The 25039-nt window shown below is 47.3% G+C and overlaps 1 protein-coding gene across 1 annotated transcript in view; it reads right to left on the bottom strand.

Annotated features, from left to right (window-relative positions):
• The window catches only part of LOC116975564 (contactin-associated protein-like 5), a 480271-nt gene that overhangs the window by 228255 nt on the left and 226977 nt on the right, over positions 1 to 25039 (bottom strand). Inside the window, exon 11 of the mRNA XM_033024851.1 lies at positions 3799 to 3955. Within this exon, the coding sequence (XP_032880742.1) occupies positions 3799 to 3955 (157 nt within the window). The remainder of the gene's footprint in view (positions 1 to 3798; positions 3956 to 25039) is intronic.

Genomic DNA, 25039 nt, shown 5'->3' on the forward strand with positions numbered 1-25039 from the left:
TGTCTGGTGCAGTGAGGCAGCAGCTCTACCTGCTGCACCACAGTGCCACCTGAATGAAGCGGATAAGGCAGCACCCGTAGTCAGGTTCGATCACGGGTCTCTGGCGTTGTGTGGCAGCAACCCTCCTGCAACAAAGGCTGAACTATTGTGATCGGAGATGATCAAGAGCCCATGATTAGTGTACCACAGACATTTCAAGTCAAGAGAGTTTATTGTCATGTGTCCCAGATAGGACAATGAAATTCTTGCTTGCTGCAGCACAACAGAGTATTGTGAACAAAAATGCAGAACTGTTTAGTTCAATATACACATAAATAAGCAGATAGAGTGCAATAGGCCGTTACAGTTCAGAGTCTGTTTGTTGGTGAGTTTAATAGCCTGATGGCTGTGGGGAAGAAGCTGTTCCTGAACCTGGATGTAACAGATTTCAGGCTCCTGTACCTTCTTCCCGATGGCAGCGGAGAGATGAGTGTGTGGCCAGGATGGTGTGGGTCCTTGATGATGTTGGCAGCCTTTTTGAGGCAGCAACTGCGATAGATCCCTTCGACGGTGGGGAGGTCAGAGCCGATGATGGACTGGGCAGTGGTCACAACTTCCTGCATCGCTTTCCTCTCCTGGACCCTCAGGTTGCCGAACCAAGCCACGATGCAACCAGCCAGCATGCTCTCTACTGTGCACCTGTAGAAGTTCGAGAGAGTCCTCTTTGACATGCCGACTCTCCGTAGTCTACTCAGGAAGTAGGAGGCGCTGATGTGCTTTCTTTATGATTGCATCAGTGTGCTGGGACCAGGAGAGATCTTCGGAAAAGTGCACGCCCAGGAATGTGAAGCAGTTGGTGGTGATGCTGAAAGAGATAGGAGGGGAGGAGGGGTGGAATAAAAGCGAATGGTAGCTTCAGTGTGAAAGCGCTGCTTAACCCAGAGCCAATCCAAACATAAGTGGGACTTGAATTGAGTGCAGAATTATCAATCTAGTTTTAAATTAGGTTGCGAGCCTTTACACAGGCTGCCCACTCCAAGAAACTGCTGAGTGCTCATAGCCTTTGTGCGAAGATTATTTTTTTGCTTTATCTCCAATGGGCAGCTTCAGAGCAAGCTCAGCAAATACTGGCAAAGCATTCCCACTCGTTTCACTCCGAGTCAATGAGTGCCATATCCACTGTCCTGTTAAATTATTAAGGATGGATCATCTGGCCAAAAAAACAATTAAATCCTCATTGTATGCTTTCAGTTTCCAAGCATTAAGAAATTTTTTTTTTCGTCTCCGTCACTCTGTTGGACACCCTTCCCTTCCTTCACACCTGGAGTATTGCGTACAGTTTTGGTCTCCAAATCTGAGGAAGGACATTATTGCCATAGAGAGGGTGCAGAGAAGGTTCACCAGACTGATTCCTGGGATGTCAGGACTGTCTTATGAAGAAAGACTGGATAGACTTGGTTTATACTCTCTAGAATTTAGGAGATTGAGAGGGGATCTTATAGAAACTTACAAAATTCTTAAGGGGTTGGACAGGCTAGATGCAGGAAGATTGCTCCCGATGTTGGGGAAGTCCAGGACAAGGGGTCACAGCTTAAGGATAAGGGGGAAATCCTTTAAAACCGAGATGAGAAGAACTTTTTTCACACAGAGAGTGGTGAATCTCTGGAACTCCCTGCCACAGAGGGTAGTCGAGGCCAGTTCATTGGCTATATTTAAGAGGGAGTTAGATGTGGCCCTTGTGGCTAAGGGGATCAGAGGGTATGGAGAGAAGGCAGGTACGGGATACTGAGTTGGATGATCAGCCATGATCATATTGAATGGTGGTGCAGGCTCGAAGGGCCGAATGGCCTACTCCTGCACCTAATTTCTATGTTTCTATGTTTCAGGTCTACCCTGAGTTCCCTGGTCGCCACGTAGCTGTGAACTCCTTTGGATATTAAATCGGTGAGCAGAGATAATTCTCCTCACCGTTAACTTCTCTTCGGCTCTGAGTAGTGGCATTCAAAACTTTGGACCAAGGTGAACACGTTGAGCTACAGAGAACTTGGAGTTATGCAATAAAATTCCAGAGATTCAACACTCTCTGTGTGTGAATTCCTCCTCATCTCCTTTCTTCTTATTTGAAAGAACCAGTTCCAAGGATAAGAGGCCTGTCCACTGCACTGTAATTCAACTAACTAGAATGCAGCACTTGTGCCCAAGATTCACTTTTAGTGTGGTCAAGTATCGGAGCTAAAATTACAGAGTATAATTACTAATCAAAAATCTATCAATCTTACTTTAAAAATACCCATTGGCTTGGCCTCTACAGCCTTTTGTGGAAATGTACTCTACAGATTCACCACCCTCTGACTAAAGAAATTCTCCCTCGTCTGTTTTCTTCAGCTCCTTCGTATTGAATATGCATGTCTGCATCTCCTTCCCATAATGGTTGCCTCACTAGCAGCCTGCCTTGTCCCTTCTCTGTTTTTATTATTTTAAGTATGTCTTGAATATTTGTTTGCTTGGTATGTTTTATGTGGGGGTTGTTGGGGGTACGGGGGGGGGGGGGGGGTCAGGGGAAACTTTTTTCAGTCACTTACCTCGACGGAGATGCGATTTTTCTCCATGTTGTATCTCCACCCGCCCTTTGAGGCCTATCAACATTGAGTGGTGCGGTCTTTCCTGGAGACCGGCCCGGAGCTTCAAGCCGTGGGTGCGGCACGGACTTACCATCGCAGAGCCTGGGATCTTTTGCCGAGGATCGCCAATGTTGGAGCTCCGACCGCGGGGCCTGCGTACATTAACACCGTGAAGTAGCGGTAAGAAGCGGCCGACTCGGGAGCTCCATGCCGCAGAGTGTTCCGATCCGTCCAGACATCCAAGTTTCGATCATCCCGACGAGAGGGCTTGAACATCGGACCGTCGGCAACGGCCCCGTTCAAAAGGCCCCGACCACGGGTGAACAAAGGAGGAAGATGACTGAACTTTACTGCCTTCCATCACAGTGAGGAATGTTGATTCCACTTATATTAAACTTTATTTTATGTGCTGGGCGTATTTTTGCTTTTTTACTTAGTATGGGCTGTATGGTGACTCAAATGTCACTGTTCCTTAATCGGTACATGTGACAATTAAATTGAATCTTGAATCTCCTTTCTTAGCCACTTCATTAGGGCAGCACAGTGGTGCAGCGGGTAGAGCTGCTGCCTCACAGCACCAGACACCCGGGTTCGATCCTGCCCTCAGGTGCTGTTTGTGTGGAGCTTGCATGTTCTCCGTATTCTGAAAGCCCACCTGGATTTAGTAATGTATCTGATAAATTAAGCCTTCGACAGACCACAGTCTGTTTGCACAGCTCGGAAACTGCAGCCTGGACTCAGTGCTTTTGGACGGGCAGGAGAAAGCTTGGCAGGTAACAGGTGAACAAAGGCGGCAGGTGTCACAGACACCCAGGTCCAGTATGGGTGTAACAACCACGGGTCACAAAGTCATACAGTGTGGAAACAGGCCCTTCGGCCCAACCTATCCATCGAACCATTGACAAATATAACTACATGGAAAAGACGACACAGTGGGACCAAGTGTGTAGGAAAGAACTTCAGATGCTGGTTTAAATCGGAGATAGACACAAAATGCTGGAGTAAGTGAGTGTGACAAGCAGCATCTCTGGAGGGAAGGAACGGGTGACGTTTCGGGTCGAGACCCTTCTTCAGACCAAGGAGAAGTGGGGAGCAGTAATGCGTGCAAGGCAGTTCAGGCAAGCCACAGTTTGCGTAACAATATTCCAGGCAACAAACATGATACAATGCATTATTTCAGAAATAAATGTCGCCCTACCATTCATCAGTGCCAGCATCACAGTTGCACCGATATCTCGTATCCAGGCAACTATCTTCCAATCCGCACGCGCATGTTTGACGTCCGGGCAGTGAACCGTCCCAGTAAGTTTGCTTCTCATTGGTTCTCCCGATCCACCAGGTGAACGGTACTCCACCTGCAAGGAACTTTGAGATATTACCGAGAATAAAACCTCCCGGGCATCAGCCTCTCCTGCAAATTAAGTCATAGGCTGACACAGCGTGGAAACAGGCCCTTCGGCCCAACTTGCCCACACCGGCCAACATGTCCCAGATACACTAGTCCCACCTGCCCCGCGATTGGCCCATGTCCCTCCAAACCTGTGCTGTCCATGCACCTGTCCAGAAAGGAACTGCAGATGGAACTGCACATTATCTGAATGGTGGCCGATTAGGAAAAGAGGAGATGCAACGAGACCTTGGTGTCATGGTACACCAGTCATTGAAAGTAGGCATACAGGTGCAGCAGGCAGTGAAGAAAGCGAATAGTATGTTAGCATTCATAGCAAAAGGATTTGAGTATAGGAGCAGGGAGGTTCTACTGCAGTTGTACAGGGTCTTGGTGAGACCACACCTGGAGTATTGTGTACAGTTTTGGTCTCCTAATCTGAGGAAAGACATTCTTGCCATAGAGGGAGTACAGAGAAGGTTCACCAGACTGATTCCTGGGATGTCAGGACTTTCATATGAAGAAAGACGGGATAGACTCGGCTTGTACTCGCTAGAATTTAGAAGCTTGAGGGGGGATCTTATAGAAACTTACAAAATTCTTAAGGGGTTGGACAGGCTAGATGCAGGAAGATTGTTCCCGATGTTGGGGAAGTCCAGAGCAAGGGGTCACAGTTTAAGGATAAGGGGGAAGTTTTTTAGGACCGAGATGAGAAAAACATTTTTTACACAGAGAGTGGTGAATCTGTGGAATTCTCTGCCACAGAAGGTAGTTGAGGCCAGTTCATTGGCTATATTTAAGAGGGAGTTAGATGTGGCCCTTGTGGCTAAAGGTATGGAGAGAAGGCAGGTACAGGATACTGAGTTGGATGATCAGCCATGATCACATTGAATGGCGGTGCAGGCTCGAAGGGCTGAATGGCTTACTCCTGCACCTATGTTCTATGTTTCTATGTTTCTATGCTGGTTTAAACCAAAGACAGACAAAATGCTGGAATAACTCAGCGGGGACAGGCAGCATCTCTGGATTGAAGTAATGGGTGACCTTTCAGGTCGGGACCCTTCTTCAGACTGATGTCAGGGGGGGGAGGGAGGTACATAAACTCAGGAAAATAGGACAAAAGGAATGGAGCTCAAGGAAAATGTGGAATAGATCATAGAAGATGGAGGCGCAGGTAAGCACTGAGTATACAAACATGGTTTTACCTATCTTACTGTTTATTAAACATTGGGATAGTCTCAGCCTCAACTACCTCCTCTGGCAGCTTGTTCCACTTGTGAAAAAGTCACCGCTCAGATTCCTATTAAATCTTTTCCCTTTCACCTTAAACCTATGTCCTCTGGTCCCCGATGCACCTATTCTGTGCATTAACTTTAAACTTTGATTTTTTTTCTAAATCTATAAAATTAATTTTGTTCGGAAATAATGTTCAAAAGTTCGTAAGTCTCATTGGAGCAGAATTAGGCCATTCGGACTATCGAGTCTATTCCGCCATTCCATCATGGCTGATCTATTTTTCCCTCTCAACCTCATTCTTCTGCCTTCTCCCAATAACCCCTGACACCCGTACTAATCAGGAGCCTGTCAAAATCTCCAATTTAAAAATACTCAATGACTTGGCCTCCACAGCCTTCTATGGTAATGAATTCCACAGACTCACCACCCTCTGGCTAAAGAATTGGTGAATATTGTTAGGAGAAAGAGAATGTTTCTGTTCTCACACCATGAACATGCACACTGGCTTTTATTAGACAGACCATTGAAGACAAGAGCAGGGAGGTTATGCTACATTTTTTTAAAACACTAGACCAAGCGCGGACCTGTTGGGTCCACGTCCCCAACGCAACATTCCACCACTCACCCATAGCGCCCAACTGCGCAGGTGCGGCTGACGGGTTGCCGTTGTGACGCCAGAGATCACCGTTGTGACGCGATTCAAAGTGGCGATCTCAAAATGGCGGCGGACCCGGCAACCCTTTCCTAATTACGCATGCGCGGATATCGGGCACGGCAACCCTCTCCCAACTGCGCAGGCGCGGCCGGCAAGTGGAAGCGCGACCTCCAGGTTTATTAAAGTTTAAAAAGTCAATAACTTTTATAATATAGCATCAATGTGAATGAAGTGCCACTGCACACCGCAGGACAATGGTGAGTAAGGTGGGTTTAAAATTGTAGCGCTATTGTGTACCGTTTTGACTGTATTTCGCGATCAAACAAACAAACAAACAAAAAAATATATCAAACAAACATACAAGATGAGAGTTTTAGTTATAGATAGATAGATTAACACTAGGAACTGCAGACGCTGGATTCTTGCATAGAACAGCAAGTACTGAAGTCTCCATTAATCCCTTTTACTAACCCTTAGTCTACTGACCTCTTTGCCTTGTATTATCTAAGCAAAAAACTGATAGTTTCTTATATATGAGGTAAGAAGAGAAAGATTTTCGAGGAACCTGAGGGTTTTTTTCACACAATAGGCGGTGGGTGTATGGAACAAGCTGCCAGAGGAAGTACCCGAGCAGGTACAAGCGGTCAAGGAAAGAGCGCTCACGTCGCGGCCCTGTTTCCACCAATCATTCCACCACCACGCACAAGAAGCACAAGAAGCACAAGACAAACGCCACTGTATGCAGATGCCGAGAAGTGAGTTCAGCTCTGGCTGGACAATTTCTAATCTTGTGATGTGCTCGATAAGAAGAAGAGCAGGTACAAGATTTACAACATTTCCAAGATTTTTGGACAGGTACAGTACATAAATAGGAAAAGTTTTGAAGGATATGGGCTAAAAGTAGGCAGATGGGACTGGTATGGAAGGGGATCCTGGTTGATACGAACAAGTTGGGATGAAGGGCCTGTTTCCATTGTGTATGACTCTATTATTCTCTGACAATGGTTGCTGACACTCGTTTTTTAAAATGTTAGTTTAGTTTATTAATGTCACGTGTACATTGTAAATGTACGTTGAAAAGCTTTTTGTTGAGAGCTATCCAATAGACACTATAAATTATTACGATCAAGATGTCCATAGTGTGCAGAGAAAGGATACAACATTCAGTACAAGATAAAGTACGATTAATGATGTTCAAAGGTCTCCAATGAGGTGGATGGGAGGGCAAAAACCGCACTCTAGCTGGTGAGAGTTGCCTGATCACAGGTGGGAAGAAACTGTCCCTGAATCTGGAGGTGTACGTTTTCACACTTCTGTACTTCTGAGGGATGAAGAGGGAGTGACCGGGGTGAGACCGGTCCGCGATTATGCTGCTGGCCAGGCCGAGGAAGCTTGAAGTGTAGATGGAGTCAGTGGAAGGGAGGTTGGTTGGCGTGATGGTCTGGACTGCGTCCGCAACCATTTTCCATCCCAGATTTATTGAAATAAATTAATTTTAATCTGCAAGCTGCTGTGTTGCAATTTGAGCTCACATCAGGTGTTCGTGTTTTTCTGAAATGTTGGACGGCCCTCTGCCTCCACTACCCCTGCAAGCAGTGGGTGCAGTGTCCAATTCTTGCTATAGAGGGAGTGCAGCGCAGGTTTACAAGGTTAATTCCCGGTATGGTGGGACTGTCATATGCTGAGAGAATGGAGCGGCTGGGCTTGTACACTCTGGAGTTTAGAAGGATGAGAGGATATCTCATTGAAACATATAAGATTGTTAAGGGCTTGGACACGCTAGAGGCAGGAAACATGTTCCTGATGTTGGGGGAGTCCAGAACCAGGGGCCACAATTTAAGAATAAGGACTAAGCCATTTAGAACGGAGACGAGGAAACACTTTTTCTCACAGAGAGTGGTGAGTCTGTGGAATTCTTTGCCTCAGAGGGAGGTGGAGGCTGGTTCTCTGGATACTTTCAAGAGAGAGGCTCTTAAAGATAGCGGAGTCAGGGGATATGGGGAGAAGGCAGGAACGGGGTACTGATTGGGGATGACCAGCCATGATCACATTGAATGGCGGTGCTGGCTCAAAGGGCCAAATGGCCTACTCCTGCACCTATTGTCTCTTGTCAAACAACCTCTGTATGAAGAAGTTCTCTCTCAGAACCCCTTTAAATCTTTTATTCTTGACCCGGAACATGTCCTTTCATTTCGGACACCTTCGGCCCAACTATCCCACACAGACCCACAAGTCCACCTTACCCACCTGCCTGCATTTGGCCCATATCCCTCTCAACCATGGGCAGGTCCCATTGTGGGGACGGGGGACATGTCCCCCCATGTTTTGAGATGCCCATTCTTAAACGTTGTGATGGTACCTGCCTCAACTACCTCCTCTGGCAGCTAGTTCCATACACCCACCACCCTCTGTGAAAAAAAATTACCCCTCGGGTTCCTATTAAATCTTTCCCCCTTTCACCTTAAACCTATGTCCTCTGCTTCCCGACTCAATAGACAACAGACAATAGGAGCAAGAGTAGGCCATTCGGCCCGACTCCTACTCTCTGGCCAAGGAACTCTGTGTTTACCCGATCTATTACTCTCACACCTCATCCTCCTGCGCTCCAAAGAATAGAGACGCAGCCTACTCAACCTCTCCCTATAGCTCAGACCCTCGAGTTCTGCCAACATCCTCGTAAATCTTCTCAGCACCCTTGGCAACATCTTTCATATAACTTCGCAGCCCCCCCCCTCAGTCATGGCTGACCATGGGTGTCTCCAGGGTTGGAGGACGCCTGTGCGTGACTTTGTTTAACGTGGGGAGACTGGTGCACAGACAGCCACCCCACGTGGGGTCCTTGACAGAACTGGGTCAGGATCCAGTGGCATGGGGTCCATGACGACCGGAGACCCTTTTCTGCTGCAGCCTTCATCCGCCTTCCCAGCCGTTGTAACGCTCCACTAAGGTCAGCCATCGTCCTCCGCCCGTTCCACCGTTGAGGTCTTGGTTGGATTGCTCTTTGTCAGAGACCTCCCCCTCGACCTTACCGCCATGGGTGGCCCTACCAGGTGCACAGCTCCAGACGGCATCGCTCTCAGGATCTCAGGTCCACACAAGCTTCTCCACCACGACAAGGTGACAATCCACGGACATGGTGTCCGAAACTGAACCTCACCAACATCTTAATAACTGCACCCCTCAACGTCTATACTCTTTACTGTGGCTCTGATAATGTGTATGAAGGAATTGCAGATGCCTGTTTAAACTGAAGATTGACACAAAAAGCTGGAGTAACTCAGCGGGACAGGCAGCATCTTTGCAGAGAAGGAATGGGTGGACTATTCCTTCCCTGCAGAGATGCTGCTTGTCCCGCTGAGTTACTCCAGCTTTTTGTGTCTATCTGTGGCTCTGATAATGTTGTTTACCTCTCTCGGGTCTCTTGCCAGCCTTCTCCAGCTGAGCCATCCCACCACCGACAAGCAGAGACATGAGCTCAATTTGCAACATAGCAGCTTGGAAATTAAAATCCGTTTAATTAAATAAATCTGGAATGCAAAAATCGAGCGTCAGTAATCATGATTATGAAACTACCAGCTTGTTGCAAAGACTATTTGGCTCAAAAACGTCCAGAAGGGATGGGATCAGCAGCCAATACCTACGCTTGGCAGAGTCGAGGACTCCAGACCGCCAGCAATGCGGTACCACTCTTAACCATCCTCTTAAATGGGCTAACAAGCCATTTGATGGGCAAGGAATGTCGACCCTGCCAATGATCGCATATTACGTGAAAGAAACAGATAGTATGTACTTTCAATGCAGTTACTAAAGGCTATTGCAGCATTTTAGTTTAGTTTAGTTTAGTTTAGTGACACAGCACGGAAACAGGCCCTTCGGCCCAACAACTAGAGATCAGGCTGCAGAAGGGCCTCGATCCGAAGCGTCACGTATAAAATTATGAAAGGACTGGACAAGCTGGATGCAGGAAAAATGGTCCCAATGATGGGGGAGTTCCAGGACCAGGGGCCACAGTCTAAGAATAAAGGGGAGGCCATTTAAAACCGAGATGAGAAAAAAAAATTTCACCCAGAAAGTTGTGAATTTGTGGAATTCTCTGCCACAGAAGTCAGCAGGGGCCAATTCACTGGATGAATTTAAAAGAGAGTTAGATAGTGCTCTTGGGGCTAGCAGGATCAAGGGATATGGGAAGAAGGCAGGCACGGGGTACTGATTGTGGATGATCACCCATGATCACAATGAATTGCGGTGCAGGCTCGAAGGGCCAAATGGCCTCCTCCTGCACCTATTTTCTATGTTTCTATGTTTCTATGTCACCCATTCCTTCTCTCCAGAGATGCTGCCTGTCCCACTGGGTAACTCCAGCATTTTGTGTCCATATTCGGTTTAAACCAGCATCTGCAGTTTCTTCCTACACCACTAGAGAGCAGTCCTGAACAGATCAGCTACCTCATTGGACACCCTCAGACTATCTTTGATCGGACCTTCCTGGCTTTATCTTGTACTAAATATTATTCATGTTATTCCCTTTATCATGTATCTGTACACTGTGGGTGGCTCGATCGTAATCATGTATTGTCTTTCCTCTGACCGGTTAGCACGCAACAAAAGCTTTTCACTGTACCTCGGTACACGTGACAATAAATAAACTAAACTAAATTAACCATCCAGCGATTCCCGTACACTGGAACTATCCTACACACTGGGAACAATTTACAATTTTTACTGAAGCCTAATTAACCTACAAACCTGTAAGTCTTTGGAGTGTGGGAGTTAACCCGAGCTCCCGGGGTAAACCTACGCAGGTCACGGGGAGAAAGTACAAACTCCGTACAGCCAGCACCCGTAGTCACGATTGAACCCGGGTCTTTGGCGCTGTGAGTCAGCAACTATACTGGTGCGCTACTGTGCTGCCCCAAAGCAGTGAGAAAGGCCATTCAGCCCAACAGCTAATACTGGCCGATACAGTCCACTATAATTGTAGCCTTTCCATTTGCGTGGGGGGGACCACCGTGAGGGGTTCCCACCACGTAATTTAATAGCTACTCTACTCACACCAACCGGCGCGAGATAACCACTGATGAAGTGTTTGCGCAGTAATCAACCAGAACCAGAATGGGGAAAGGGGAGAACAAAGGAAGACCCGGCATGGGGAGACTGCCAGGAGGGAGGGTGAAGAGGGAGGGGGGGGGAGGGGAGGGGGGGGGGGGGGAAGAACAAAGGAGGACTTAGCTCGGGATACATTATAACTGTGTCCGCGTCCTTCATGTGGCACCTCTTTGCATACCTTGGGTATTCAAAGCAAAGAATTTCACTGTGACTTGTCACATGCGGCAATTAAGTGTTCATTCAGTCATTCATTCATTCATTCATTCATTCATTCATTCATTCATTCATTCATTCATTCATTCATTCATTCATTCATTCATTCATTCATTCTTTCTTTCATTCACTGGCCAGCAGGTGTGATTTTATTTGACTATATATTGGCTGCTGGAGATGGTAAGAAACCTCCGCCAAAGATTCTGACCGATTTCTTAATCTGCGCTCAATGGAAATGTAGGGTGCTTTCCAAAGATTATATCTGCTGTACAGAGGGAACAATACAGATTAAGTTGAGCAGGCCAACATCATTCTCTGTCCTTTCGTTAAACAATGACTAAAAAGGGAGAAAAAAGGATTCCATGTTAAAAAGGCAAACTGCTGGAGGAATTCAAAGCTTGCAAGTCAAGTCAAGCACACTAACACTGTCACCGTATGTCATGTTGTTACTTGTGGGCGGAGCACCAAGCCAAATCCCTTGTATGTGAATACTTGGCCAATAAACTTACTTACTTATCCTACACACACTCGGGAGAATTTTACAATCATACCAGGCCAATTAGCCTACAGACCTGTACGTCTTTGTGTCAGGTCTCGCGTTTGATCTAGTTTCTGTTTCTTATTGGTTTTTAGTATTAGAGTTTGCATTCTTGTTTTATTTTGGTGTCTCACATCTCCTCTTGTTTCAGGTCCCATTTCCTGTCAGGTCGTTTACCCTCATGTGATTGTTGGCCACGCCCTGATGTGTTTCACCTGTGTCTCGTTATCCCCTGCTAGTCTGTATTTAAGCCTTTTGTGTTTTAGTTCCCATTGCCAGTTCGTGGTGTATGCTACTTGGTATCACCTCGTTCCAGCTCTCGAAATCTTGTGACCTTGTGATCTCGACCTTTGCCTGTATTTTCGACCACTGGTTCTTGCCTGCTCCTATATGGTACTGTTGCCTCTGTTTTGCCTACCTGTGTACTGACTTGGACCGATTAAACGCCGAAGACTGATCTGCCCTGTGTCTGAGCCTGCATTTGTGTCCTCCTCCTCGTTCAGTTCTGACACTTTGGAGTTTGGGAGGAAACCAGAACTCCCAGGGAATACCCACGCAGGTCACGATGAGAACGTGCAAACTCCGTACAGACAGCACTATACAGACAGACAGACAGACAGACAGTCTCTGGCGTGGCAGGCAGCAACGTTACCACTGTGCCACCATGCCGCCCAGATTTCACAAGGTAACGAACAATTTCACTTGAGCATTGTAGTCCAGGATGATATGTTCATCCACCCTCCCACACCCTCGTCGTCTTGCCAAGCCTTGCACTCCTTCTCTCTCCGTCCCTCCCCCATCTTAATCATCTTGCCAGTTCCACTGTTCGCATCCATATATCCCTTCGTTATCACCTCTTCCACAGCCAACAATGGACCATTGTGGGCTCCACCTTTCTCTGGTCATTGGTGTCGGCTCTGATTTGTTCTGAACCTTTTCACACCTCTACTTTCCGTCGTCCCCCCCCTGTCTCTCAGTCCAAAGAACGGTCTCGCCCCGAAACGTCACCCATTCCTTTTCTCCAGTGATGCTGCATGGGCCACTGAATTACTCCAGCATTTGGTATCTATCTTCGGTGTAAACCAGCATCTGCAGTTCCTTCCCACACATGATTTATTCACTAATGCCATGTGAAATACACACTAATTCTGAGCTAAATTCATGAGGTGCCTTTGAATCCCAGTCAAAATGAATCCCAATGCATTTTGTGTTGTTACTGCATTATTAATGGGACGTCACATCTCAACAAGCCTCAAATGAGTTGTTAGTTGTGGATCATTTCCTAATATGCCTCTCTCTGTACCTGGAGGTTACTGGTTCAAATCCCATCGCTGAGACCCAAGCAGAAAACAGCGATCGTAGGATAGTAAAGTAAAAAAAGACAAGCAACAAATAATTATGTGTTAGGAAGGAACTGCAGTTGCTGGATTTAAACTGAAGATAGACACAAAAAGCTGAAGTAACTCAGAGGGTCAGGCAGCATCTGTTGAGGAAGGACATTCTTGCTATTGGGGGAGTGCAGCGTAGGATTACAAGGTTAATTCCTGGGATGGCGGGACTGTCACATGCTGAGAGAATGGAGCAACTGGGCTTGTACACTCTGGAGTTTAGAAGGATGAGAGGTGATCTCATTGAAACAAATAAGATTGTTAAAGGCTTGGACACACTAGAGGCAGGAAGCATGTTCGCGATGTTGTGTGAGTCCAGAACCATTTAGAACGGAGCCATTTAGAACGGACACGAGGAAACACTTTTTCTCACAGAGAGTGGTGAGTCTGTGGAATTCTCTGCCTCAGAGGGTGGTGGAGGCAGGTTCTCTGGATGCTTTCAAGAGAGAGCTAGATAGGGCTCTTAAAATTAGCGGAGGCGGGGTAATGGGGAGAAGGCAGGAACGGGGTACTGATCACAATGAATGGCGGTGCTGGCTCAAAAGGCCAAATGGCCTACTCCTGCACCTATTGTCTATTGTATATTGTCTATTGTCTATTGTCTATTGAGAGAAGGAATGGGTGGCGTTTTGGGTCAAGACCCTTCTTCAGACAAATAAGCATGATAGCTACTGGAGGAAAAATAATTCCAATGAGTTGACAAGGGGTCTGGTCCAAAGGTTGGCATGGTAGCGCAGCGGTAGAGTTACTGCCTCACTGCACCAGAGATCCGGGTTCGATCCTGACTGCGGGTGATGTCTGTACGGAGTTTGCACGTACTCCCTGCGACTGTGTGTAATGATAATTCTATGACCCCACAAGGGAAACAAAGACAGAAGAAATAGTTTTATTTGACACAACCCCACAAGGCGGAAAGGAAGACATCTAAAGAAAGAGCTCCCTGGATGACTAAAGATATTATAAAGAAATAGAAAAATAAAGGATATTGAAGAATCTAGGTTTCATGAAACAGAGGAGAAGCAAGCTGGGTATCAAATGGACATTTGGGCAATTAACTAGGGCGGAACGAGAGCGCAGCGGTTGAGTTGCTGCCTTACTGCGCCAGAGACCCTGGTTCATCAGATTTGTTTATTGTCACGTGTACCGAGGTACAGTGAAAAGATTTTGTTGTGTGTTATCCAGTCAGCGAAAAGACAAAACGTGATTACAATCGAGCCGTTTACAGTGTATAGATGTGTAGGAGTAGCGATTTAAGAATTTGGAGCCATTGTAATATGTGAATGTGGCTCTGCTTCTGTGGCAATATTTACCATGCAAATAGTCGCCTGGGTGGAATGTTAATCCTGACTGTGGGTGCTGCCTGTACGGAGTCTGTACGTTCTCCCTGTGACCGCGTGGGCTTTTACCGGGAGCTCGGGTTGCCTCCCGCACTCCAAAGACGTGCAGGTTTGCAGGTCAATTTACTTGGTATAATTGTAAATTGTCTCCAGTGTGTGTAGGATAGTGTTCATGTGCGGGGATCGCCGGCCAGTGTGGACTTGGTGGGCCGAATGGCCTCTTTCATAGGTTCAAAGGTCAGGATGGAACCCGGGTCTCTGGCATTGTAAGACAACAACTCCACCGCTCTGCCACCATGCATGTAAAAGACACTTGGGTTGATACGTCAATCGGAAAGACAAAGACGGAAAGTGGACAAACGGGGGGAAATGGGACCAGCGTGGAAGAGTTGGGCCGAAGGGCCTGTTATGACTGTATGACTCTGTATCTATCCCATTGTTGAATATTTCCCCAGAAACACAACTACCTATCAATTGAAAATACTCATCTCGATGGATCCATGTGATGGTAGCAAGTTCCAAATTTTGGAACAAGCAACACCGGAAATTGGCGGAACAGCGCCTCATATTTTGCTTGGGGAGTCGGCATCCTGCGGGCATGAACATTGAATTCTCCCAATTTTGTTAGCCCTTGCTGTCTCCTCCCCTTCCTCAGTCCTCGGGCTGTCTCCTCCTTTACCTTAGCCCTCGGGCTGCTCCTCCTCCTTTTTCCTTTGTTCTCCCCGCCCCCCCCCACCCCCCCATCAGTCTGAAGAAGAGTTTCGGCCCCGAAACGTTGCCTATTTCCTTCGCTCCATAGATGCTGCTGTACCTGCTGAGTTTCTCCAGCATTTTTGTGTACCTTCCAAATTTTAATTACGCTCCCTGGGTAAAGAATTTTCTTCTAAAATCTTCATTGGGCACCTTACATTTACATCCGCTGCAGAATTAATTAGCACAGCCGCAGCCAGGCTAAAGTCAAGAGGATTATTCCATCTGTCTGGCATCGAAGACCAGATCTCAGTGATGAGAGGGTAATGTTCCAACTCCTCACATCACTCACACCCCGTCATGGCTGCTCATTGGCATGGTTGATGTTTTTGGCCAAAAGTCAATTGTCTTCGAGGCATTTTCAGCGTTCAAGTAGTCCTCGCAAAGTTAGCCTCTTAATCGGACTAAAAATTCATACTTTGTTAATTAACAGGCAGAATTCACTGGCAACACTGTCAGTATATTATGGCAACATATTCTAACGCTCAGCGCAATCTGCTCATCTGGCAACGAGCAGCAGTAATTCATTTGCATTCTCACATGAACAACACCCTTCTGAGGTGAGACCAATTTTCACGGAAATTCCCTTCAAAGATTTTTTTCTTTTGACAAAAGATTTTTGAGCCAGCAAGCTCGGAATAGTCTCACGTCTCGCTACAAATTGCCTGACATCTTATTCGTTGGGCCAATTTTGATTTCACCAAAAAGACTTTTCGTTCCCTTTAATAAGACATCTGTTCTGCGATTTCAGTCACCGCTTCTATGAAAGCCTGCTCACAAACACAACTTAGATCCATTTACTGTTCAAAAGGGAACTGCAGATGCTGGAATATCGAAGGTACACAAAATTGCTGGGGAAACTCAGCGGGTGCAGCAGCATCTATGGAGCGAAGGAAATAGGCGACGTTTCGGGCCGAAACCCTTCTTCAGACTGATGGGGGATGGGGAAAGAAAGAAGGAAAAGGGGAGGAGGAGGAGGAGCCCGAGGGCGGGCGGATGGGAGGGTGGGAGGAGACAGCTAGAGGGTTAAGGAAGGGGAGGAGACAGCACGGACTAGCCAAATTGGGAGAATTCAATGTTAATGCCATAAGGACGCAAGGACCCCAGACGGAATATGAGGTGCTGTTCCTCCAATTTCCGCTGTTGCTCACTCTGGCAATGGAGGAGACCCAGGACAGAGAGGTCGGATTGGGAATGGGAGGGGGAGTTGAAGTGCTGAGCCACCGGAAGGTCAGGTAGGTTATTGCGGACTGAGCGGAGGTGTTCGGCGAAACGATCGCCCAACCTACGCTTGGTCTCACCGATGTAAATCAGCTGACATCTAGAGCAGCGGATGCAGTAGATGAGGTTGGAGGAGATACAGGTGAACCTTTGTCGCACCTGGAACGACTGCTTGGGACCTTGAATGGAGTCGAGGGGGGAGGTGAAGGGACAGGTGTTGCATTTCTTGCAGTTGCAACGGAAAGTGCCCGGGGAGGGGGTGGTGCGGGAGGGAAGGGAAGAATTGACGAGGGAGTTGCGGAGGGAGCGGTCTTTGCGGAAGGCCGACATGGGGGGAGATGGGAAGATGTGGCGAGTGGTGGGGTCATGTTGGAGGTGGCGGAAATGGCGGTGGATTATGTGTTGTATTTGCCGGCTGGTGGGGTGAAAGGTGAGGACCAGAGGGACTCTGCCCTTGTTGCGTGTGCGGGGATGGGGAGAGAGAGCAGTGTTACGGGGTATGGATGAGACCCTGGTGTGAGCCTCATCTATGGTGGCGGAGGGGAATCCCCGTTCCCTGAAGAACGAGGACATTTCCGATGCCCTGGTATGAAATGTCTCATCCTGGGAACAGATGCGGCATAGGCGGAGGAATTGGGAGTAGGGGATGGAGTCTTTACAGGGGGCAGGGTGGGAAGACGTGTAGTCCAGATAGCCATGTGAGTCAGTGGGTTTGTAATGTATGTCGGTCAGGAGTCTGTCCCCTGCGATGGAGATGGTGAGGTCAAGGAATGGTAGGGAAGTGTCGGAAATCGTCCAGGTGTATTGGAGTGCTGGATGGAAGTTGGTGGTGAAGTGGATGAAGTCAGTCAGTTGTGTGTGGGTGCAGGAGGTGGCACCAAAGCAGTCGTCAATGTAACGGAGGTAGAGGTCGGGGATGGGGCCCTGGTACGTCTCGAACAAGGATTGTTCAACGTGCCCGACAAAGAGGCAGGCGTAGCTGGGGCCCATGCGTGTGCCCATAGCTACGCCTTGTGTTTGGAGGAAATGGGAGGAGTCAAATGTAAAGTTATTGAGGGTGAGGACCAACTCCGCTAAGCGGAGGAGAGTGTCAGTGGCTGGGTATAGGTTGCTCCTCTGGTCGAGGAAGAACCGGAGGGCTCTGAGGCCATCCTGGTGGGGATGGAGGTGTAGAGTGACCATTTACTGCTTGGGGGTGAGAAAACGCACTTCAATATTTTCTTGTCACTTAAAGTTCACCATTCGGACTAAAAATCAATGCACGGAGTTTTTATTTTAATCGGCCAAGTGCTTGAAGTTGACGGTGCAGCCTTCGATGTGACAGGCCATCAGAGGTGGCAATTATCAGGACAATTATGGCAAGCTTCTAATCTGAATCCTTTTTAAACAACATCTGGCCAAGCCAATGCCACATTTGTCACTGGCTGTGCAGAAAAATACCGAGCTCAGGGGGCAGCGAGCTGGTTGCAACGTCGTCAAAAAGGAGCAGTGAGTGGTCACAGAGGCTTTTGTGACGACAGGTAGAAATTTGTGTCACAGGTTCCAGTTTAGTGAATTGTCGCCTGTACCGAGGTACAATGAAAAGCTTTTGTCACATGCTATCCAGTCAGCGGAAAGACAATGCACGATTTAAGGGGTCACAGTTTAAGGATAAGGGGGAAATTTTTGGGAACGAGATGAGAAAAACATTTTTCACACAGAGAGTGGTGAATCTCTGGAATTCTCTGCCACAGAAGGTAGTTGAGGCCAGTTCATTGGCTATATTTAAGATGGAGTTAGATGTGGCCCTTGTGGCTAAAGGGATCAGGGGGTATGGAGAGAAGGCAGGTACAGGATACTGAGTTGGATGATCAGCCATGTTCATATTGAATGGCGGTGCAGGCTCGAAGGGCCAAATGGCCTCCTCCTGCACCTATTTTCCATGTTCTATGTTTCTATGATTACAATCGATCCACTTACAGTGTATAATGATTCTTCTCTCTTAGCCCTACCAGGAGCGTAGCTCCAGACGGCATCGCTCTCAGGATCTGAGGTCCACACAAGCTTCTTCACCACGACAAGGTGACAATCCACAGAGAAGGTATAATGATACATACATAGATACATAGACAATAGGTGCAGGAGTAGGCCATTTGGCCCTTCAGGGCAACACCGCCATTCAATGTGATCATGGATGATCATCCACAATCAGTACCCCGTTCCTGCCTTCTCCCCATATCCCTTGCTTCCGCTAGTCCGAAGAGCTCTATCTAACTCTCTAACATGACAAGGGAATAACAATTGGTGCAAGGCAAAGGCAGCAAAGCCCGATCAAAGATAGTCCGAGGGTCACCAAAGAGGTAGTTGGTAGTTCAGCACTCCCCTCATGTTGTGGTAGGATGACTCAGTTGCCTGATAACAGCTGGGAAGAAACTGTTCCTGAATCTGGATCAACCCTCATTAAAACCTCAGACAGATTTGTTGAAGAGTATCAGTCTGAAGAAGGGTCCTCACCCAAAACATCACCTATCCATGTTCTCCAGAGATGCTGCCTGAGCTGCTCAGCTACTCCTATGCATTGTGTCTTTTTCTAGACCCGAAGTCGTGAATTAGGCCATTCGGCCCATCGAGTCTGTTCCGCCATTCGATCTTGGCTGATCTATTTTTCCCTCTCAACCCTGTTTTCCTGCATTCTCATGAAAACTTTTGACACCCTTATTGCAATTCCACAGACTCACACCCTCTGGCTGAAGACAATCCTCCTCAACTCCATTCTACGTTCTCTAATGCTGAGGCTGCACGCTCTGCTCCTAGACTCTGCCACTCCTCCAACAGGGTGGCAGGAGCAGCGGTAGAGTTGATGTCTTACTGCGCCAGAGATCCGGGTTCCACCCTGACCACAGATGCTATCTGTACGGAGTTTGTACGTTCTTCCTGTGACCTGCGAGAGTTTTCTCCGGTTTCCTCCCACACTCCAAAGACGGACAGGTCTGTAGACTAATTGGCTTGGTATAATTGTAAATTGGCCTGAGTGTGTGCAGGTTAGTGTAATGGCCCTGTCCCACGATGCGAGTTCAATCAAGAGCTCTCCCGAGTTTAAAAAAAAATCAAACTCGTGGTAAGTAGGGAGAATGAACGTAGTGGGAACGTCGGAGCTCGGGGACGTCTCTTAGCGGCTCGTAACGCTAACGGCAGGTATTCGAGAAGTCTCGCTAATGGCAGGTAAGCTCGGGAAGACTCGTGAAGATTTTTCAACATGTCGAAAAATGTCCACAAGAGCCCCAAGTACCGACGAGCGGCCGTTACCGTAAATCTCCGAGTTTGAATCAGGGCAAACTCGGGAGAAGTCTTTGAATGAACTCGTACAGTGGGACAGGGCTTTAAGTGTGTGGGAATCGCTGGTCGGCATGGACTTTGTGAGCCAAAAGGCCTGTTTCCACGCTATATCTCTAAAACAAAATTAACTAAAAGGGCATGGATAGGTGGGGAATCCTTAATGACAGATATGGCGTTCTTCCGGCAGCGCCTAATGTAGACACTTTCAATGGTGAGGAAGACAGCATCTGTCATGCACCAAGCAGTATCTACCACTCTCTGCAGCTTCTTATGTTCCTAGGCATTGGGATTCCAGTACCAGGCCATGATGCAACCAGTCAGGCTGCTTTCTACAGTGCATTTGTAGGTTTGCTAGATTATTTGGTGACACAAGTTCATAAGTTCTTGGAGAAGAATTAGGCTACTTGACCCTTCATGTGTACTCCACTATTCAATCCTGGATGATCTATAGACAATAGACAATAGACAATAGGTGCAGGAGTAGGCTATTCAGCCCTTCGAGCCAGCACCGCCATTCAATGTGATCATGGCTGATTATCCACAATCAGTACCCCGTTCATGCCTTCTCCCCATATCTCCTGACTCTGCTATTTTTAAGAGCCCTATCTAGCTCTCGCTTGGAAGTATCCAGCGAACCGGCCTCCACCTCTAAGGGAGAGAATTCCACACACTCACAACTCTATGCGTGAAAAAGTGTTTCCTCATCTCCGTTCTAAATGGCTTACCCCTTATTCTTAAACAGTGGCCCCTGGCTCTGGACTCACCCAACATCGGGAACATGTTTCCTGCTATCCCTCTTAAACCCGTTCTCCTGCCTGCTCCCCATAAACCCTGACATCCTTACTGATTAAGAAGCTGTCAATCTCCGCCATAGATAGATTGACTTGGCCTCCACAACCGTCTCTGGTGTGCCTGACCCTTTTAACCTTCGGAGAAATTAGCGGTGCCTGAGCACCTCCTTCATGCATGAATCTATGTACTGGGCTCAGGACAGATCTTCTCACTGCTACTCGTCAACAGGAGGTACCATAGCCTGAAATCCTACACCAGGTTCAGGAATAGCTACATTCCGACAACTGTCAGATGTCAGGGCCTGTCCAACTTGGCGATTTTTTCGGCGACTGCCAGCATCATTGACTGACGTATCAGGGTCGCCGGAAGATTTTGAACATTTCAAAATCCAGCGGCGAGTGAAAAAATGTTGCGACACTTGAGGAGACAGCGCACGTCAATACGTTATCACGCCGCATCACACTTATACCAAGCCAATTTACCTACAAACCTGTACATCTTGGGATCTTGGAGAAAGTCCACACATGTCATGGGGAGAACGTAGAAACTCCACACACACAAGCACCCGCAGTCAGGATCGAACCCGGGTCTCTGGCGCAGCGAGACAGCAGCTCTAGCGCTGCCCCACCGTGCGGCACGGGGTCTTAAGCTCATATTTTGAAGGTCTAGGGGATGACCAAAATCGTTGCCCCCTGAGTGAGGAACAGATGCATAGGGTACACATTTAAGGATAAGGGGGAAATCTTTTAGGACCGAGATGAGAAAAACATGAGAGTGGTGAATCTTTGGAATTCTCTGCCACAGAAGGTAGTTGAGGCCAGTTCATTGGCTATATTTAAGAGGGAGTTAGATGTGGCCCTTGTGGCTAAAGGGATCAGGGGGTATGGAGAGAAGGCAGGTGCAGGATACTGAGTTGGATGATCAGCCATGATCATATTGAATGGCGGTGCAGGCTTGAAGGGCCGAATGGCCTAATCCTGCACCTATTTTCTATGTTTCTATGTCTATGTTTTTATAACATGCACAGGAGACTGGAATAAGAACAGAGGAAGCAAATGGGGGCCATTGGGGTGAAGGTGTTGCATTGGGTGAGGTCATATGTGGATTTATGAAGGTAATGATATTTTAAAGGTAGACACAAAATGCTGGAGTAACTCAGCGGTTGAGGCAGCATCTCTGGAGAGAAGGAATGGGCGACGTTTCGGGTTGAGACCCTTCTTCAGTCTGATGTCAGGGGAGGGGGCGGGACAAAGATCGAATGTAGGCAGAGACAGTAAGACTTAGTGGGAGAGCTGGGAAGGGGGAGGGGATGGAGAGAGAAAGCAAGGGCTATCTGCAGTTAGAGAAGTCAATGTTCATACCGCTGGGGTGTGAACTACCCAAGCGAAATATGAGGTGCTGTTCCTCCAATTTGCAGTGGGCTTCACTCTGACAATGGAGGAGGCCCAGGACAGAAAGATCAGATTGGGAATGGGAGGGGGAGTTGAAGTGCTGAGTCACCGGGAGATCAGGTTGGTTTTAATGTCCGTGCCTTGAGATGTGAGTTCTCAGAGGAGAGCATTGAAACTGGGGTGATGTGGCTGAAGCATAGCGATATTGTCAGTGGACTAATAATACCTAGAGACTTACTACACATCTCACCACGTCCTCTGGAGAACTTTAATTCAGCTGATTAATCAAGTAAGCTGAGATAGAAATGTTAGTAGCATTCACCTTGGAACTTGCAGAAAGATATAAATATCTGAGCAATGTGCAAACAATGCAAATGCTGGGAATCTGAAATAAAAAGCAGGATATTCTTGAAAAGCTCAGTAGGTCGGGAATCATTTGTGGATGAGACGGAATAAACAATTCTGATGACCTCTCCAGGGGTCGGCACGGTGGCGCAGCAGTAGAGTTTCTGCCTCCCAGCGCCACAGACCCGGGTTCAATCCAGACCACAGGTAGACAAAAATGCTGGAGAAACTCAGCGGGTGCAGCAGCATCTATGGAGCGAAGGAAAGGACCACAGGTGCTGACTGTGCGGAGTTTGTACGTTCTGGGCTTTGCTCTGGTTTCCTCCCACATTCCAAAGACGCGCAGGTTTGTTGGCCAAAAGGCTTTTGTAAAATTGCCTCTATTGTGTAGGATAGAACTGGTGTGTGTATGGGTGATTGTTGGTCAGCATGGATTTGGTGGACCGTAGGGCCTGTTTCCACGCTGTATCTCTAAACTAAACTAAAGTGAAAAATAGGAAGAAAACCAGGACTTTTCCTCCCTTCGCTCTTCCATGTTTCTCTATTCGTTGTGTATAGTTCTGGTCCTCCCATTCCAGGAAGGATGTTAAGGCTTTGGTAAGGGTGCCGAGGAAGTTTACCTGAATGATGCTTGGCTTACGAACTTTTAACCACAGGGAGAGGTTGGACAGACTTGGGTTGTTTTCTCTGGAACGACAGAGGTTGTGGGGAGATCACGATGAGAGTGTGTAAAATTCTGAGAGGCGTAGATCGGGTAGACAGTGTCAATCTTTTTCCCAGGATGGAAAAAAAATCACACACCAGAGACCGTGGCTTCAAGGTAAGAGGGGTGAAGTTTAAAGGAGATATGCAGGGGTGCAAGATTTTTACACAGAGGGTAGTGAGTGCCTGGAATACGCTGGCAGGAATGGTGTTTGAAGCATATACGTTAATGGCATTTAAACAAATATCTGGATAGGTATATAGATCAAGTCAAGTCAAGTCAAGTCAAGTTTATTCGTCACATACACATACGAGATGTGCAGTGAAATGAAAAGTGGCAATGCTCGCGGACTTTGTGCAAAAAGACAAACAAACAACCAACTACAAACAGAATGTAACAGTACCTCATATTCTTTTTCATATTAAATATTGTGGGCAGAAGGAAAAAGGGAAACAAACAGCAATTAAAAAAAAAAAAAAGCAGTAGAGTGGAACAGTAAAGTTAGTCCCTGGTGAGATAGGAGTTTACAGTCCTAATGGCCTCTGGGAAGAAGCTTCTTCTCAACCTCTCCGTTCTCACAGCATGGCAACCGAGGCGTTTGCCTGACCGTAGCAACTGGAACAGTCCGTTTCAGGGGTGGAAGGGGTCTCCCATGATTTTATTGGCTCTAGAGTTGCACCTCCTGATGTATAGTTCCTGCAGGGGTCGAGTGAAGTTCCCATAGTGCGTTCGGCCGAACGCACTACTCTCTGCAGAGCCTTCTTGTCCTGGGCAGAGCAATTCCCAAACCAGATTGTAATATTTCCGGACAAGATGCTTTCCACAGCCGCTGAGTAGAAGCACTGGAGGATCCTCGGAGACACTCTCAATTTCCACAATTGCCTGAGGTGGTAAAGGCGCTGCCTTGCCTTACTCACGAGTGCTGCGGCGTGTGATGTCCATATGTAGGGAATGGGGAAATATGGGTGATGAGCAGATAAGTAATGTTCTTGGCATATGTTCGGAACAGAAGGGCCTGTTCTTGTGCTGTACCTTCCTATTTTCTGCGTTCTATATTATTCTATAACATAGTGAAGGGGCCTGGATCGAATAGTGAAAGGCCTGGATAGAGTGGATGTGGACAATATTTCCACTAGTGGGAGAATCTAGGACTGGAGGCCATAGCCTCAGAATTAAAGGACGTTCCTTTAGGAAGGAGATGAGGAGGGATGTCTTTAACCAGAGGGTGGCGAATCTGTGGAATTCATAGCCACACATGGCTGTGGAGGCCAATAGATATTTTTAAGGCAGAGATAGATTATTGATTATTAGGAGTGTCAGGGGTTATGGGGGGAAGGCAGGAGAATGGGGTTGAGGGGGAGATAGATAGATTAGCCATGAGTGAATGGCGGGGTAGACTTGATGGGCCAAATGATCCAATTCTGCTCCTGTCACGTATGAACTATGTCAGATAGGTCAATAGTAATTAAGAAGCATTCACCACCCTCTCTTAAGTAGATCAATAGCATACTCATCATGCAGATGTCACAACCATTTATTTTGTCATCTCCATTCCACCCTCTCTCTGCAATTTAAAACACATTTATTTTCTCACATTACCAGCTGACCCACAGATGATGCACGACAAACTGAGTATTTCTCGCGTATTTAGTTTCAATGTTAATAATCTAACCAGTTTACCAATATCTTTCTAGCATTGCGTACGTAGTCGCTACAGCAGAGTTGTCCAAGGGCATAGGATTAATGCGAGGAGTAAGGGGTTTGGAGGGGTTCGTAGGAAGAATGCTTTAACCAAGAGGTTGAGTGAATAAGGGAGTCATTGTGTGTAGGAAGGAACTGCAGATGCCGGTTTACACCGAAGATAGACACAAAATGCCGGAGTAACTCAACAGGACAGGCAGCATCTCTAGGGAAAAGGAATGGATGATGTTTCGGGTCGAGACCCTTCTTCAGTCTCATAGAGTTATCCAGCACAGAAATATCAGCCCAACTCATACATTATGAGCAAGGTGCCTCATCTAAGCTCGTCCCAATTAGTCTGATGTCTCAAGTCCTCTAGCTT

This window comes from Amblyraja radiata, chromosome 7 (genome assembly GCF_010909765.2).
Source record: "Amblyraja radiata isolate CabotCenter1 chromosome 7, sAmbRad1.1.pri, whole genome shotgun sequence".
Classification (NCBI taxonomy): Eukaryota; Metazoa; Chordata; class Chondrichthyes; order Rajiformes; family Rajidae; genus Amblyraja; species Amblyraja radiata.